This window comes from Apis cerana, linkage group LG1 (genome assembly GCF_029169275.1).
Source record: "Apis cerana isolate GH-2021 linkage group LG1, AcerK_1.0, whole genome shotgun sequence".
Taxonomy (NCBI): Eukaryota; Metazoa; Arthropoda; class Insecta; order Hymenoptera; family Apidae; genus Apis; species Apis cerana.
In genome coordinates, this window is record NC_083852.1 from 7,006,731 (window position 1) to 7,022,462 (window position 15,732).

General features: G+C 42.4%; 1 protein-coding gene across 9 annotated transcripts in view; it reads right to left on the bottom strand.

Annotated features, from left to right (window-relative positions):
* The window catches only part of LOC107994843 (teneurin-m), a 502,908-nt gene that overhangs the window by 320,864 nt on the left and 166,312 nt on the right, over window positions 1–15,732 (bottom strand). For 8 of the 9 annotated variants that reach the window (XM_062081247.1, XM_062081226.1, XM_062081213.1 and 5 more), the window contains exon 2: window positions 11,337–11,424. In XM_062081247.1, the coding sequence (XP_061937231.1) occupies window positions 11,337–11,352 (16 nt within the window). In that variant the 5' untranslated portion in view covers window positions 11,353–11,424. Of the gene's footprint in view, window positions 1–11,336; window positions 11,432–15,732 lie in introns of those variants that run through there. The other variant, XM_062081206.1, reaches the window with a different exon arrangement.

The following is a 15,732-nucleotide window of genomic DNA, read 5'->3' on the forward strand; positions in this document are numbered from 1 at the left end:
AGGAAGGGGGGGAAAAAGGAAGAAATAAAAAATAAAAATTCCAGATGAAAAGAGTGGGCGCCATAAACGAGGAAAAAAAAGGAAGAAAGGAGGAAAGAAAAAAGAGAAGAATTGCAGAGAAATCGGGAACTGGTTCATATTTTTATGTTCGGGATATTCGGGAGAACGATGAAGCTCGTTTCGGCTCCCAATTTTTCGTTGCTCACGATTCAATTATAGAAATCGATTTTTCCGTCGGGATGGCCGTCTTCCAGTCACGATTACTTCCATTTCGAGCGAAAATCGTTCCATCGTTAGCGAAAGAATAATATTACAGATTGGACGTATTATCGAGTGATTTCTTTTTATCGTAAAAGAAAAAGAGGAAAAAAATTTTAATTTCATCTTTCAATTCACGTTTTTTTTAACGTGAATACCTTTCCCTCTCCCCTTTCCTTCGTTTCAGTTTATTATTCGGATTATTTAATTAGATAATTAGTCGGATATATCTCTTTATTCCATTCGTTTAACTCTTCTTTCTTTTTCCCTTTCCATCGATAGATTGCTATTTTACAAATATTTGCATTTCGATATCACATTTGTAAAACTCCGCTTAATCACAGCAACGCAAACAACGAACGTCGAAACATTTTGACACGAATACGTATACCCTCTATATGTACAGTAAATATATTCGGATTAATGTATCATTACTCGAGTAATTGAAAACCATTGATAGCCAATAAATTGCACGAGAAGATCTATTTATTATCTCCGCAAACAACACGTTTCATCGTATTTCACAAAGGAACCAGATACGAAAAGTTATCCATATCGACCCACCCCTTCTCTCATCCCCTTCCAAGTTCGCACGGTTTAACACGGCCGCGATTAAACGCGATTTTCTCTTTCGATCGTGCATTAATTCAACGAAGGTCGAAGGAAAAACGCACGTGACGATGAATAGGTGGAAAGGATGGATTAATCGGGAGAGCTAAGGCAGGGGTAAGCGGGTGCACGACAACCTCGCTCGATAAGAAGTCTCGTAACGTGACTTGTCGGCGGGCTGTTGCAGTTGCTCGTACCTGCTGCCATTCAAATTTCATCGCACAGCATCGAATCGTACAATCAACCGCTTTAATTGCGCGTAACTCGCGAGATTATACACAGAAAAAGAGAAAGAAGCCGCGATATACGATCGAGGTGACGAGTAAGTTTCTCCTAAAAAGTTTTCCTCCAACTTTTGGGATCAGAGATCGAAGAAAAAGAGACCGGAAAATATAACCATTAATTAATATCGACGCCTCGTACGATAATTTCAAAATTTTACGCATTCAATTTTACGCATTTCGAATCTATTCAACTACGCCGTGAAATTTTCATTCGCGAGGGACGTGAAAATCCCACGACCACAGATCATTTTGAGAACGGGGCGGAGGGGGGACGTCGCAGGAGATGGGAATCTAAATTCCGGAAAGATTGTTAGCTCCGTTCCACGATAAATTAAGGAGGCCGTTCCTCTCGTATACCCGTTCCACGGCCCATCCTGAAATGACGGTAATAACACTAACTTCTCGTCAACCACGGGTTGTGAACGACCCTCCCCCCCTCTCTAACCACGACATTTACTTTTTCAACGTGCCAGTTTTATAAAGGACCGAGCAACTTCGATGGAGCCGGTCTCGAGAGGCCTCCCTCCCACGAAGCGAAAGTCGAAAGGAAACGACTTCCTCCCCTCGACGACGACGACGCTCCTCACGCCCACCCATTTCTTCCCGAAACACGCACCTAATTAAACACTTTTCATCCCTGGTGATCAGCATCCTGTATCCCTACGCGTCTTAAATTAAAACGCGTCACGCTTTTCCAAGCAAGCCTCGTTCATTATCATTACTCCCATTCACTGGGGATCCTCGCGGGAGGAAAATACGACGTGAAATCAAGGAAACAAGCTTTGTTGAAAGGAAGGAGGAGGAGGAGGAGGAGGCAACTCGCGGCGGCCGCGCTTATTCCCTCCAATTACATCCTGATTTCGGGGCACCGTGCATCCTCACGCTCGACTAAACTCGCAAAAAGCGGGTTCCTCTCTGAAGGAGGAAGAGGAAGAACGAGTCTCCTCCGTGCGTCTTCGCGGAGGGTTAACGTTCACCGGAGGATGGCCAGAGAGAACGAGCCGGAGAGGAGGCGTGCTCGAGGGCCTCTATTGAATTAACTCCATTCACCAAATTGCTCTCGCATTATGCCGGATCACGCCTGAGCTAAGTTCCAACCCTCGGGCGGTCTCGGCGGTGGTCTCTCTGTGACAAAACGGGGCCAAAGACGGGGACGAAGTTCTGGCCGGCCTCGCGCGATTGAAATTCGTGACCCGTTTGGGAGGAAAGAGGGGGAGAATGGTTATGCTCGCGACGCGCACCCTTTTTTCCCTAATTCATCAAAGAACGGGCGCCAAACTGCACTACTACGTACTACGTACCTCTCCACGAACCACTTTCTTCCTCGCCTCTCCTCCAATTTTCCTTTCCCGACGTCGACGAAAATTTTACCCGCGGATAAGAAAGAAACGTTACGCTGAAAGGATTACGCCCGTTACGCCGCTTGTTCAAATTTAAATTGGGAGGAGGGCGAGGCAGCTCCGTCTTTCCTTCTTTTCACGGATTTTTCTTCTCCTTCCTTTCCTTTCTCGCGGTCGTAATAAACGGCGTAACGATTGTTTGACGATGATTCTGTTAATTCATTAGCGGTGATTTTAGGTTGATTGGCCGTCGGCTCTGATTAGCGGGATTTAGCGCGGGAGAGGGGAATAATAACGCGTTAAGGGGAGAGAGTCTCTTTAATTCTCTTAATGAAGGGAAGGGGGAGGGGATCTCGAGAGGGTTTGATAAGAGGATAAATTTATTCCTAGTTTTTCGAAAGGGTAAGAGAAGAATTCCTCGTTCGAGGGAAGGAAGGGAAAAGTGAAAATTGAATATTTTCGAATTTAAATATATCTAGAAGAACGATCCGTTTTATTTTTCCTCTTCGTTCCTTCTTGTATCTGTCGTGCGTTATTCCCCACACATACAAATATATATATATATATAAAGTCTTGACCAGGAAAATACGAGGACGGAGGAAGATAGAAATCTTGAATTGTAGAGGAATAAAGCGAAAAAGAGGAGAACGAGGGAAGAAAAGCAAGAGGACACTCGCCAATTTCTCCCAAGGCTGCCCCGCGCTACCACTACAACTGTGAGTAAACGAACGATAAATTTGCCCTGAAAAATAAAAATAAAAGGGAGGATGGTCCCTGGACCGAGGAGAAACATCTCGCGCGCGATGCACAATACGAGCCTCCTCCTCCTCCTTCCCTTCCCTCTCCCATTTTCTCCCATTTCCTTCACGTGGAGAACTGTCCACCAATCGGGAATCGTGTCGACGATCAAATTCAATTTCCGTTATCGATTCACTTTCCCTCTTTTCTTCTTTTTCTTTTTTCTTTCTTTTCTTTTTTTTACGATGTAAACAATTCGATAATGAAAATCGGAGGAGGGAAATTAACGAGGCGAACCTGGTATAATTACCACTGTAATTAGCGTTATGCAAGATTATGCAATTTTGTTGTATTGACAAACGATTATACAGGATGTTTTGTGAGAAATATAAATATTGGTACGGGCAATATGAAAAAAATAAATGCAAGTTTATCTTGAAGCCAAACATCCTGTACAATCCCGTATGACATATTTTTTCTCTCCTCCTGTATAAAGAGGAAGAAAACAATTACACGAGAATTATTACGTTTATACCGAAGATATAATTTCGCGAAGGAAATTTGTAAAAAACGGGGAAGCAATTTACAAACTATTATGCAACGTGTTTTATCTCTTTGCATGTGTAGCATGTGTAGAACGTATAAATATATTCGTCCAAGTTACGTTGTACGTTCTATAAGTTGAAGATATTCTTATGCTTCAAAGTCTGCTTCGAATACGGTACCACGTATTTCCATATTGTTCCATAAAGTTGAATTTACACCGTCGTACTTTCTTCATTAAAGTTAAAAAACACGCAAACATTGTTTCAAAAACACGTATGTCTTTGAAAATTTCGAAAACTAAAAAACTTCCGGACAAAATTGTCTCGATATTCAATTTTTTCCCCCATCTCTCACCCCAAGATGCAAATACTCTTTTTAAAAACACGTGTTTCTCTTCTCACAGACAACAAATATTTTTTTTTATATTATTAAAACCAACTCATTTCACCATTTCCTCGATTTTCTTCAATTTTTATTTATTAAAAAATAATACACACGTTGCTGCCATGTTTTGTGTCACAATTCAAAATTCTCGATACTAATTACTAATTTTCACTTTCAACACTCGTATCATCCCAAAAAGTATATTCGAAATATTCGTCGAAGCGCGTTATTCTTTCAAACATCGAATACACCAGTTTTATATATTCGCACATTATCTTTTATCATATATTTATTTAACTCGAAATCTTCGTATATTTAAAACTATATAATAGAATTGGAAACAATCGTTGGTTCGTGCGAATGCGCACAGCCTTATCGTGGAATTTAATATCTCGCTCGTCCAGAGCTGACCCTCTTTCAACCAGTGTACACATTATATCATAACGTCAGCCCTAATTATCGATTGCACGATACACTGGCATCGGCCGTCCCACATTTGGCGCAAGTGGTTCTCGCCCCTGCACACAATTTCTTTCCGTCCCCCTTTCCCACCGCGTAACCCCCTTTACCTCGAGCAAAGGGAGCGCGACGAGGTAAGCCGCGGATCCCGCGGCTCCGCTATTTACTCATGCCACTTTGATTAAAAAAGAAGGCGTGAAATTTCTTGGTAACGAGCGGGCGAGAGAGGGAGTCGCGACGTGGCAACGCCCGAGGATTTTTTAATTAAAAACGGGAGGGAACGGTTGCGAAAACATTCAACATCGACGGCAATCGTGAGCGACGATCTTTCAGCGCGACGAGCAAAAAGAAAAGGAGGGGGAAAAAAAGAAAGAAAGAAAGAAAGAAAAGAAGAAAAAGGAGGAGGAGGAAAAATGGGGGGAAAATTCAGGTCGAAAACACGGGCGATGTTGTATTCTTTGGCCACCAGCCTCGGCCCCGTGGCGAAATTACGAGGCAAAACAGAAAGAACGGCGATGGAACGACGGAAATCTCGTTAAGGCAGCCAACATTATCTTGTATTTGCGGAAGAGAGGGAAGGGAGTGAGAGGGGGGGCATTCGTATTACAACGCGTGTGCCTGGTCTCCATTCGTTTCCTTATTTCCTTTTTTTTTTCTTTTTATTTCTTTCTTTTTTTTTTTTTTTGATCCAACTACCATCAACCTTGGCGAGGCCGTGCATTTCCTACTTTTCCTTCGGCCGGAAGATGAATGGAGTTAACCTGCTTTGTTAATGTCGTCACGGGTAATGGATTGTTCGAGCTAATGGCAGCATTGCTTTCTTGTTTGCAATCAATATCCAGTTTTTCTATTTTTTCTCTTTTTCCTTTTCCTTTTTCTCTTTATTATTTTTTTTTTTTTTAATATAGGGGCATCTGTTGGCGTCTGACATTTTTTTTTCCACCGGTTTCTTCTTTGTTTTATCGTGTGTGTCACCGTTGAAAGAGAAATATCGTTTTGATTTATTTTGAGGGGAAAGGTAATGGCGGTTGTGACGTGGATGGAGAGGAATGATTCTTGCTTTCTTTTTCCGATGAGATTTAACGATAGATTCTTTTTCCCCTCTTTCTTTTCTTTTCTTTTCCTTCCGATTCCGAGAGATTGAGTTCTATTTTCGTATATTTCGCCCCGCCAACTGATTAACCGTCGTGTTATTACAGAAATAAAAGAATATCCAATATCGAAATATTATTATTATTATTATTATTATTATAATAAAAGCAAGCGGATTATCATTTATTATCACGTATCATTTTCCTTATCCTCGTCGCGAAAGATTTTCTCGCGATACGTTCGACCGATAAAATTCCTATTGTAACTGTACTCCATACGAATATTCCATTGAGATCCTCCTCCTCGAGGATACACTTCACTAGAAGAAATCTTTAAGCGAATCCATCGAACCGTTTAAAAACCATTCCATCCTCCTTCCATCGTTTTACGTCGAGTCGCAAAGCGAAGACCCGTTTCTCGAATGGAGAATCTTCATTTCACGAGCATACAAACAACCGAACCGGGAGGAACGAGGCAAGAAGAGGGATCTCGACACGATCTCGAAACGATCGACGTGTTCGTCACGACTGTTAATCGACGTGCAGATACGCTGGTAGATAGACAGAGGGGGAGGAGAGGAGGAGGAGGAGGAGGAGGTTTCGCCGAATTCGCCGCTCTGTCGACGGCAGCAGATTTTTGGTGCGAATGCGTTATGGGTCAGCCCGGTGGCGGACAGTCACGTCGACGTGAACAATCGATGTTAGCCATCAGTTGCAGTTTGCGCGCGGGGCAGAGGGGAGGGGGAATAGCAGCTATACCCGGGACAATTGTTATTGACAAATCGTAATGCCGGTCATCAGTCATGGCCGAGACAGGATGGATGCTCGTAGCGGCCCGCGCAACGTTTCCACGTTTGTCCCCCTCCTCCCCCGCATCCTCTCCACGCGCGTATGCACAAAGACGCGACGCGTCCCTCCTCGAGAACGCGTGTTGGATGCGCGTTTGATCACCCACTTGGACGTTAGATATGATACCAAGAGTGGACGGTGTCAAAGTTGGATGAAAAATTGCGAACAACATAGATCATATATATATACGATATAAAATGTTATTTAAAGAATTAATTAATAACGAAGTTGTTGATCTTACAAATGAAATCATTGATATTAATATTATCGGTTGGCCGAATATTTGAATTGTTAAAGGGGGATTATTAATTTTAATCTGAGATCGAAGATAAGAATCGAAACTGTTCTCTAATTTAAGTTAAATCTCATTCGAATCAACTCTGTTATATATAATTCAAAAAAGTCCATGAATGATTACGCGGCAATTGTCGTATTGAAATAACCCGAAGGTAATGAAATAATCTGGTATGTTATAGAGTTAAATCGTTAAATCCCTTGAAAGGTTGAAACTATATGTAAGAATCTTGAAAGGTTAAAGAAGTAATTTGTGGAAGTAATACGATGAATAAAATGTAAAACGGAGAGCACTAGATCTAGGGAAAAGTAGATCACTTGAAACTATGCTGCCATGCATGATATATATGTATATATATATGGTCGATATAATAAATTTATTGCGAATAGCGGTGGAAACCGGTGATAAATTGAAACTTTCGAACGTGCAATTGACAGTAATGTATAGCGATTTGCGGTACAGGAATAACACTGTTCTTCGTGTTCTTGGAATACGGAGTTCTTGGATTTTCGATTTTTTTTTTTTCACAACTAGGAGAAATGTAACTAAAAATATCGAGACGGGAACGATCAATTTCGAAACGTTCGAAAATCGTTCCAACTATCATTCTAATGCGTATATACGTGACGCAATATTGACGCTTCGTTGCAGCAGGCCAATCGCAAATTCACACTGGGAAGATTTCGCTAAACAGATTACGACCAATTCGCACCATCGTGACGATTACGAAAGAGGTTAGAACGCGATTCATAATGTCTGGTTCACTTATAAATATATTTCAAGATCAAACAGCGATATTACAATTCGTGGATAATTTTTCTTCCTCGATGCTATGTATCAAAAAAATTCTAATTAAATTTAACAATTTTCATCGTAGCTCACACTAACTCGTCGCATTTATCCAGTTTTCGAAAAGCATCGTACCAATTTATCGTTCAAATATCCATTGTCTATCCACGATTGGAATCTCCACCGTTCCATCTATTCCCCTCCCTCATCGTAAGTGTCCACATACCAAAACCACGAAACCAATTCCTAACTCCACTTCCACAACCCCTAATACCCAACTTTCAACTCTGTTTCCCGGAAACAAAGACACGCCTCGACCGTTCGAAGAATATCGCTTCGTTCACCGAGTTTCGAACGCTATCTCGCGTTTCTTTTCTCCGTTCCTTTTCTTTTCTTTCTTTCTTTCTTCTTTTTTTTTTTTTTTAATTAACCGCGTACATCGAAGATAAAATCCTGGAATATCATCTCACTTTATCGAAAACGACGACGAGGTGTTCGTTTCGATAAGATTGAGATCACGTCGAGGTTGAAGGGAGGGGGAGAGGGGCGAGCGAACGGACATTTAGAATCGACTGCGCGAGATCAGAGCGACCCATCCTGCTAAGATGGCTCCTGCTTCGAGGCGGAGGTTCGACGTGGCTTTTGGGGTCGGGATATCGCATTATTCCCGGCTGAATGGGGTAAATCAGGATCTCGTAGAGTTTCGACGTGGAATCGACGGTGCTCTCGGATCGCTGATGCTGAGAGGATGAGGATTGGTTGCCAGCGGCTGCCTTGGGAATTCAATTATAGCAACGGAACAATGGCAACCGCGCCGGTAATGAAGGGACCGTCGCCGAGAGGTCATCGGATTACATGGTATTTACAATACATAAGTCGGATGGTTGTCGAGGATGGTTGGATCCCCCCGCCATCCTTCCTTTCAATTTTATCCTCCACGTTATCCTCCCTTCCGAGAGATGTCCGAGTTTAAAGCGTTTCCCTTTCTTCCGGGGCGGTGTAAAATAGAAAAGTAAAAAGTGCCATTATCTCTCTCTAATTCGAATAAACTATTCGCCGTTCTCCATTCGTTAACCATTTATTTCCAAACCGTTCGAACGATTGACGATCGAGTTGGAATTTCAATTTCAATTTCCTCCACTAGGTTGCTGTAAGAAAGTTTCGTAAAAATGTTCCCAGATCCAGCCTCGATACCATTCCAATCTTATCTGTGTGTTAACGTTTCAGCTTGAAAGTCATCGCTGTGATTCGTGGCGAAAGTGGTCATCCGAGTAAACATCGGTTTTTCACAGAGGGGGAGGAAAAAATTTACAAAGAAACGACCCCTTTTTGCCGAGGACGGGTTTCGTAATTATGTTATCGGGGAGGGGGAAAGCACGGGGGAGATGCTCTCTCGGTCGGCCGGCCATGCGTTTAGAAACAGCAATGGATTCCGTCAATAACCTGTTTAAAAGAGACTAAATTCATTATTTGCCTTCTACTCGGCGCACCCCACCGTTCCCCCGAATTTTTTCCTTTTATATAAATCCCCTAAAGGAAGGTGGCTTACTACCACCGCTAGTCTCGTGATAGGAATCTCGCGCTTCAATCCAATATTCGAAATCGGGATGTATTATTGATCATGCGATATATCGACACCACACCCCTTTCCCTTCCAACGAAATACCGATTCTTTCGGGGATTATAATAATGTATGTACACACACGCGTGAAATTCAATTGCGGGGAGGGGAAACGATGGCGCGTTAACTTTTCGAAAAGTTTGATCTGTTTATCATACCGATGACGGAAGTCAGATTCGTCGATTTCAAAAAATTGTAAAACGGGAGGCACGATAATGTTATTTATTTTCGAATTTACGTTTGCCTCTTTATGTTACAAACATAAAAAGAACGACATTTGAAATTGGAAATATATCTAATTTTATCAATGAATTGGCTATCTCATAAATAATATTCTTTATCTTTATTACGAAAAATTGTTTTCATTTATAATGAATTATAATGCTTCAAGTCGAATATTTCTTTTATACGTGTTTAAAATTAAATTACCATACGTATGAAGCAGTAAAAGTAACATCGTATTAATTCGTTTATAATGAAAAATTTGGATCAACAGAAAGAGTCAAAAGCTTTATCGAAAATTCCTTGCGACAATAACCCACCATAAATTTAAATTTTCCATCAATACCTCAGCAACACAAGGAGGAATTCAACTGTAACAGTACGATATCGGATAATAGCCTATCAAGAAAACATTCTCAACAGCGCACCTGCACAGGAACCTTCTTCCCAGGGAATCGCATTTCCCTTCGAAACGGCCGTTTACGCATTCCACGCACATTGTCAAACGATCGACTCGATTTCCATTCCTAATCCCCCGCATTTTACTCCCGCATTTCCACTACAAAACTATCAGCAGGGCCGACCTGTTAAATGCACAACAACGGGGGGAAACGGAATTACGTTTTCGAATCCTCTTTACCATCTTCCAGCAATAGACAACCGACCACCGCGTATTTGCATATGAATATACCCGTAAAGCCACTCGTGCACACACGCGCACGTTGGTAAGAAACGTCTCCGCAAACGTGAGAACAAATATGAGAACAATTACGGAGGTGGAAGAAGGAGAATACATCTTTGCCGGATAACCGCACGTGTCTTTTCACCCCAGAAACGAAAGCCAAGCACGTGTGATGCTTTTACAATTAAAAACTCGTTCGGTTTAGACGCTCGACTTTTTACCAGCAGCGCCGCATAGCTGGGTCCAGGGAGGGGGGATAGAGATCGGGGTCTTTTACATAATGGCTTTTCGAGCGAAATTAAATTCTTCGGGCACCGGGTACAGGGTCCATTCCGAATGAACATCGCGCAAATGATACTGGACGTGTTCCTTCCCCGCATAATATATATATATATATATAAAAACGGGGAACGTATCAAGTTTATATTACGTTTCGTCGTAGTTTCGAAAGAATTGCAATAAAAACGAATATTTCTCCGTTTTTAAAAAACCTTTACTTGTGAACAATCTGAAAGATCTTCAAAAGAAATTCCAAATTCATCCTAGGCATATCCCTATTTAAAAATTAGAAAAAAGATTAATCGAGAATTCGTGTGGTTTGAAAGCTTTGGAGAAAAGGGGTTAATAGAGAAAAAGAAAGAAGGAAAGACGCAGACGTCTGGAAGAAAATGGGATCGAGGAACGATTACTTTGCCCGTATATTCCATCCGCGATCAAGAAGGAGTCGGACACGTCTGCGTCGAGTCGTTTCCCCTCGTTAAGGGATTCCGTATAGCGGGCGGGTGGGCGGAGAGGAGAGGAGGAGGAGGAAGGTTGAACTGGCGTGCGGATTGCGGAAGCAGTCGCGAGCGTTTTCGCGCTTCGCAGCCGCAGAGCAGTTCGGAGTTGCCATTCGGAGCACGTAGATTGCTAACCTAACTTGTTTAGCGGTTTTAGCGGTATTTGATTAGTTGAGTGAATTTCCGAACTGTTTCAGACCGCCGCCCGGTTGCCGGCTTCGAGCGAATCTCGAGATCGGACGGCGACAAACCTTCCACGAATTTTCCGCGTATACACACGTCTCTCTTGTGTGCGCCGTACGTGTATGTGTGGAATCAGCGCGTGTCAACTCGCAACCATTGAATGGAAATTGTAAAATCGGACTAGCGATTCAAGAGATTCGCGCTTACCTTGAGAGTAGTTCATGTCCTTCTTTCATGTAACCAGATAGTTACTCCTTGCCGGAGTCGCGATTGCACGGATACAAACTGTGCAGACCTGCAACAATCGAGAATTGGTATCGAATTAGGTAAAAATAACTTATAGAAATAATATTAATTGGGCGGAAGAGTGAAATTTGGCAATTTTATTTCGTTATTTAGAAATTTGAGTTTAACGATAGTTCCATGATGATTAATAATATTGATCGTAATAAATATTTCATTAAATGGACACATTTGTAATTTGTATAACACTTCGATCTATCCAATGATGAATGACAATAAATATCAATAAAGCTTATCATCAACGACATCCAATCCGGAATGTTATCGATCAGCTGTTTCACGAATTACGTTCCCCCTTCCCTCCGTCCATCTTGTTCTCCAATGCCGATTGGAAAATCGAAGTATCTACGAGGGTGGTTACGTAGACCCGTTAAACCCCCTTAGTGGTGGCAATATACGAGAAGGACTTATTGGGCAACTAAGCCAATACCGCAAACGACCATGTCCATCTGGCAAGCTAATTAGCAAGTTATGAAATAAATTGCTACGTATATAACCTCCAATAATTCGGCTATTTTACTCGTCGCAATTTAATATAGTTTAAAACAAATTTTCAATAGTGTTACAACGATATAATCATATATATACATTTTTTGATTAGATCACCTTAATGAGTAACTCTGTTGCTCGAAAGAAAGATTTGAATCGAGCGATATATTTTTAAAATTACCAATTATCTCAACAACGAGTCGTCCACATATTCGAACACGTTTCGCACCGTTCGTTAATAACGATATTACCTTATTCGTTGGAATTGCCGAGGGAAAGGAAATTAGAGGAAAGTGGGCAGAGTTATCTTGGCAAATATCACTTAGAAAGAAAATACAATCGGATCGGAGTGGTGGTCGAAGAATGGATTTGTGTCGCGAAATAATCGGATAACGTTTCCCTCCCTTCGGAACGGAATTGTTATATAAATCGAAGAAATGAGAACGGGGGAGGAACACTTACGGATACGCTCGAGATAAATTGATACGGGATGGATCATGAAATATCGCGTAGCCTGGTTAATAACGATTAACGTAGAGGGACGAATCTGATTTTCATTTCGAAAGATATAAGGGATCGACGTTTTTATTTCGTAAAATGTATAGATTGTCGAGTTTAATTTATTAAACATGATGTTTTTGCGTCTATCGAGCTCAAAAGAGAACAACTCTACAATCACGAAGGTCCCTCCTACGAAGCCATCAGTGGTTCGATGCGTGTCCGATAAGTCCATTCAAATCGATATCCTTCGAGGTTATCGGATGCATGTTCATTGACCTATTAGAACAATTGCTCGAAACATCGATACGCTTTCTCCTTTAACTTAGAAAAAATTTTCCCCGATATATTTTTCCAAGATATATAACTTTAATCTTGACTTTTTAATTCAAGAAAATCCTTTAAATCTAAAATCCACCCCTTAACCCGCCTTGAAGAAAATTCAATTTTCACATATGCTCCCTCGGAGATACTCGATGGATGGAAACATTTTGCCCTAAAAAAAAAAAAAAAAAAAAAAGAGGGAGATAAAGGTCATCGACGAACGATCGACAAGCAACGGTAAACGTTCCGTGCCTCGTATACAAAGCGAGCTGTTCGTATCCAAACCGATGTCGAAGAGCGGTTCCTACCTACCTTATACACGATATAAATTTTCTTACGCCCCCAGGCCACGAATCGATCAATTTTCATGCAGTATCGGGGGAAGGAAGGAAGCGCTCCCACCAGTTCCTCACGTATCCAGGGTGGGGAGAGGGAGTATTCAAAATGAATTCACGAAAGACCTAAAGGAGTTGGTATTCTGGATGCTGTTCGCGGCAATATAGGGCGAATAAGGTCCGGCCATTTGCAGGATAAAAAGGTTGAGTGGAGAGGAGAATGGTCGGGGGCGAGGCTTGCGCTGTTGGATCGGCCAGGATGGAGGAGGAGGGCCGGGCCCGGAATCGGCCACGATGGCCAACGATCGGGATCGAAAGGGGAAAAATTGAATTATCATAAAGAAATTGCGTCCGAATATTCCATCCGACGTTCTATTGAATGCCGACGAGTAGATGAGAAGGCATCGATAGGTTTTCCAATATCGCCCGCGGCTCGCGCCAGGGACTTTTGCATCGGGAATTTTAAGAATCGAGGCTATCCTAGGATCTTGGGAAGGCGGTCTTCTTCTCTAGGAGCGCGCGTGTTGGTTCTCGTTCGTGCGTAAGGGTTCCTAAGGGAGGAGGAGGAAGAGAGAGAAGAAGAATTGGCCGGGATCCTCGCTCTTTGAACCCTTTCGGGACGCGAGTCGCTCCTCGAATCGCCTCTCTATGGGCGGGAAAATAAGGGGCGAAGGGGCGAAAGGTGAAAAGGCAAACCTGCGATCCAATTGTCGCGTATCCTCGTTAAATTCTTTTCCCTCCCTCCTTTTTCCCTCCCTGCCTCAATTTATCGCCCCTGTCTCCTCGAGTGGTCAACTCTTTCTGTCGAAACGAAACATGGCGATTGCGTGGTTAACGAAATCGATTTGTTTCGAATCATTGTTGCTCGAAAAGTATTATTCGATGAATGATCGTTCCAGAAGGAAAGAAAAAAAAGAAAAACTCTCGAAACGATCTAATTTATTCTTAAAAAAAGAGAAAAGAAACATTGTTCCGTAATACCGTTTCGCGAGATAGTTACTTATTCCCCGATATACCCCAAGTATGTAACAATTTTAATCCTCTTTCCGTAATACTCACCGAGTATTTTAAGTTTTCGCGTTTTACACCGCTTTGCGGTTTATAACGGTTCAAGGCATTATTAACGGTGCCCATTTAAATTTTATAACGGTGTTATGGCAAGTTTTATTATAACAATTTCAACACGGGGAGATCGAAAAACTCCATCGTTTCGGGAAAACCCGCCGTTTCCAGAACTAGCGCAAGCAACTCCTTTCCTTTCCCTCCCCGAAAGAAATTTCCCGTTTAGAATTCGACGCGAACCGCGGCCGTTCGAATGCGCATATCGATATATCGCTTAATTTTAACGATACGCCGCGAGCGTATATATAATGTAAACTCAATACCTTGGAGCATGCATGTCGGCATAAGCGCCATACGATCCGATCCTGGATACCGGGCATCAAATCCCCGACATGGCCATTATACGCTCATTTCAGGTTAATACTTGGCCGATGTCGGTGCATTGACCTAACGACCGAACGGGCCGGTTAGGACATTAAAGTTGAGCACCGCTGAGCCCCATCGCGCGGGCCGCATTGTCTACCCTTATTTGCGCAGTTGGCGAGCAAATTATCCCGAGGATTTCGCGGAGGGAAGGCGAGGGAAGGGGGATGATATCGATAATGGCGAGAGAAATCTCGTGGAAAGCGAGAAGAAGCGTTTGGGACAAAAGAGCAACGGTTTAACAACGGTCTGGAAGATCGTTCTCCAGTTTTTCTTTTCTCCATTTCGATTTCGACTAGTAGAGATTCGTACTTCGACCTTTCGTCCAACTTCTGAACGTTTGAATTTCGTACGAATACTCCTCGTGTAAACTCGTCTGACTTTTTAATCTGGCTTTGATATCTAATCTAAATTCGATGCCCCAATTTTATCCGAAAACCTGACGATCGACGAAATTGATGAAACATTCTCGAGCAATGACTTTCCAATCGACGTTTGTATCGAGCCGAACGGTGATTAAAATAGAACGAAATTCGAATAGTCACGAGTGAACTATTTCCTAAAAAAGGAATCTTTCGAAAGTAGCCACAAATCGCGCGTTATTTCAATCGGATTCGAACTCGCTCCCAACCTTCAACCCCCTCTCCCCTTGTCCTCCTAGGAACTAATTAACTTTCCAATTACATCGGCACCATTTCATCCGAAAACTTTCTCCCCCTAACGTGGGGAGGAGGAGGAGGCGAAAACTTTTTCGAAAATTACACGGCCATCGCCGATCGTCCGTCAAAGGGACGTACGGTTTCCTTTCACTGGCCCCGCGTGTCTTCCGCGTGGAAACGCAAAGAGTGTCGAAAGTTTCGGCCGGAAACTTTCCTGCCCAAGTCCGAAAACGCGTCGTATCCCCCTGGCAAAATGGAAGGAGGAACGCGGACAAGGCAAGTAGGAAGGAGACTTTCCCACTTCTCGCAAAATTTTAACGAAAGTTGAAACAACCGCGGTGACCAGCATCGAATTACGCTAAAAAATTTTACCCACCATTTTAAATCATCACTTATCCCTTTCTAGTAAAACGATTCTCCTTTTCTAAACATCAAGCAGAAATTTTAACCAATTAACATTTCTCATCTCGTTTGACAAAATGTTTGAATAAGGGCGAGTTCGACACGCAA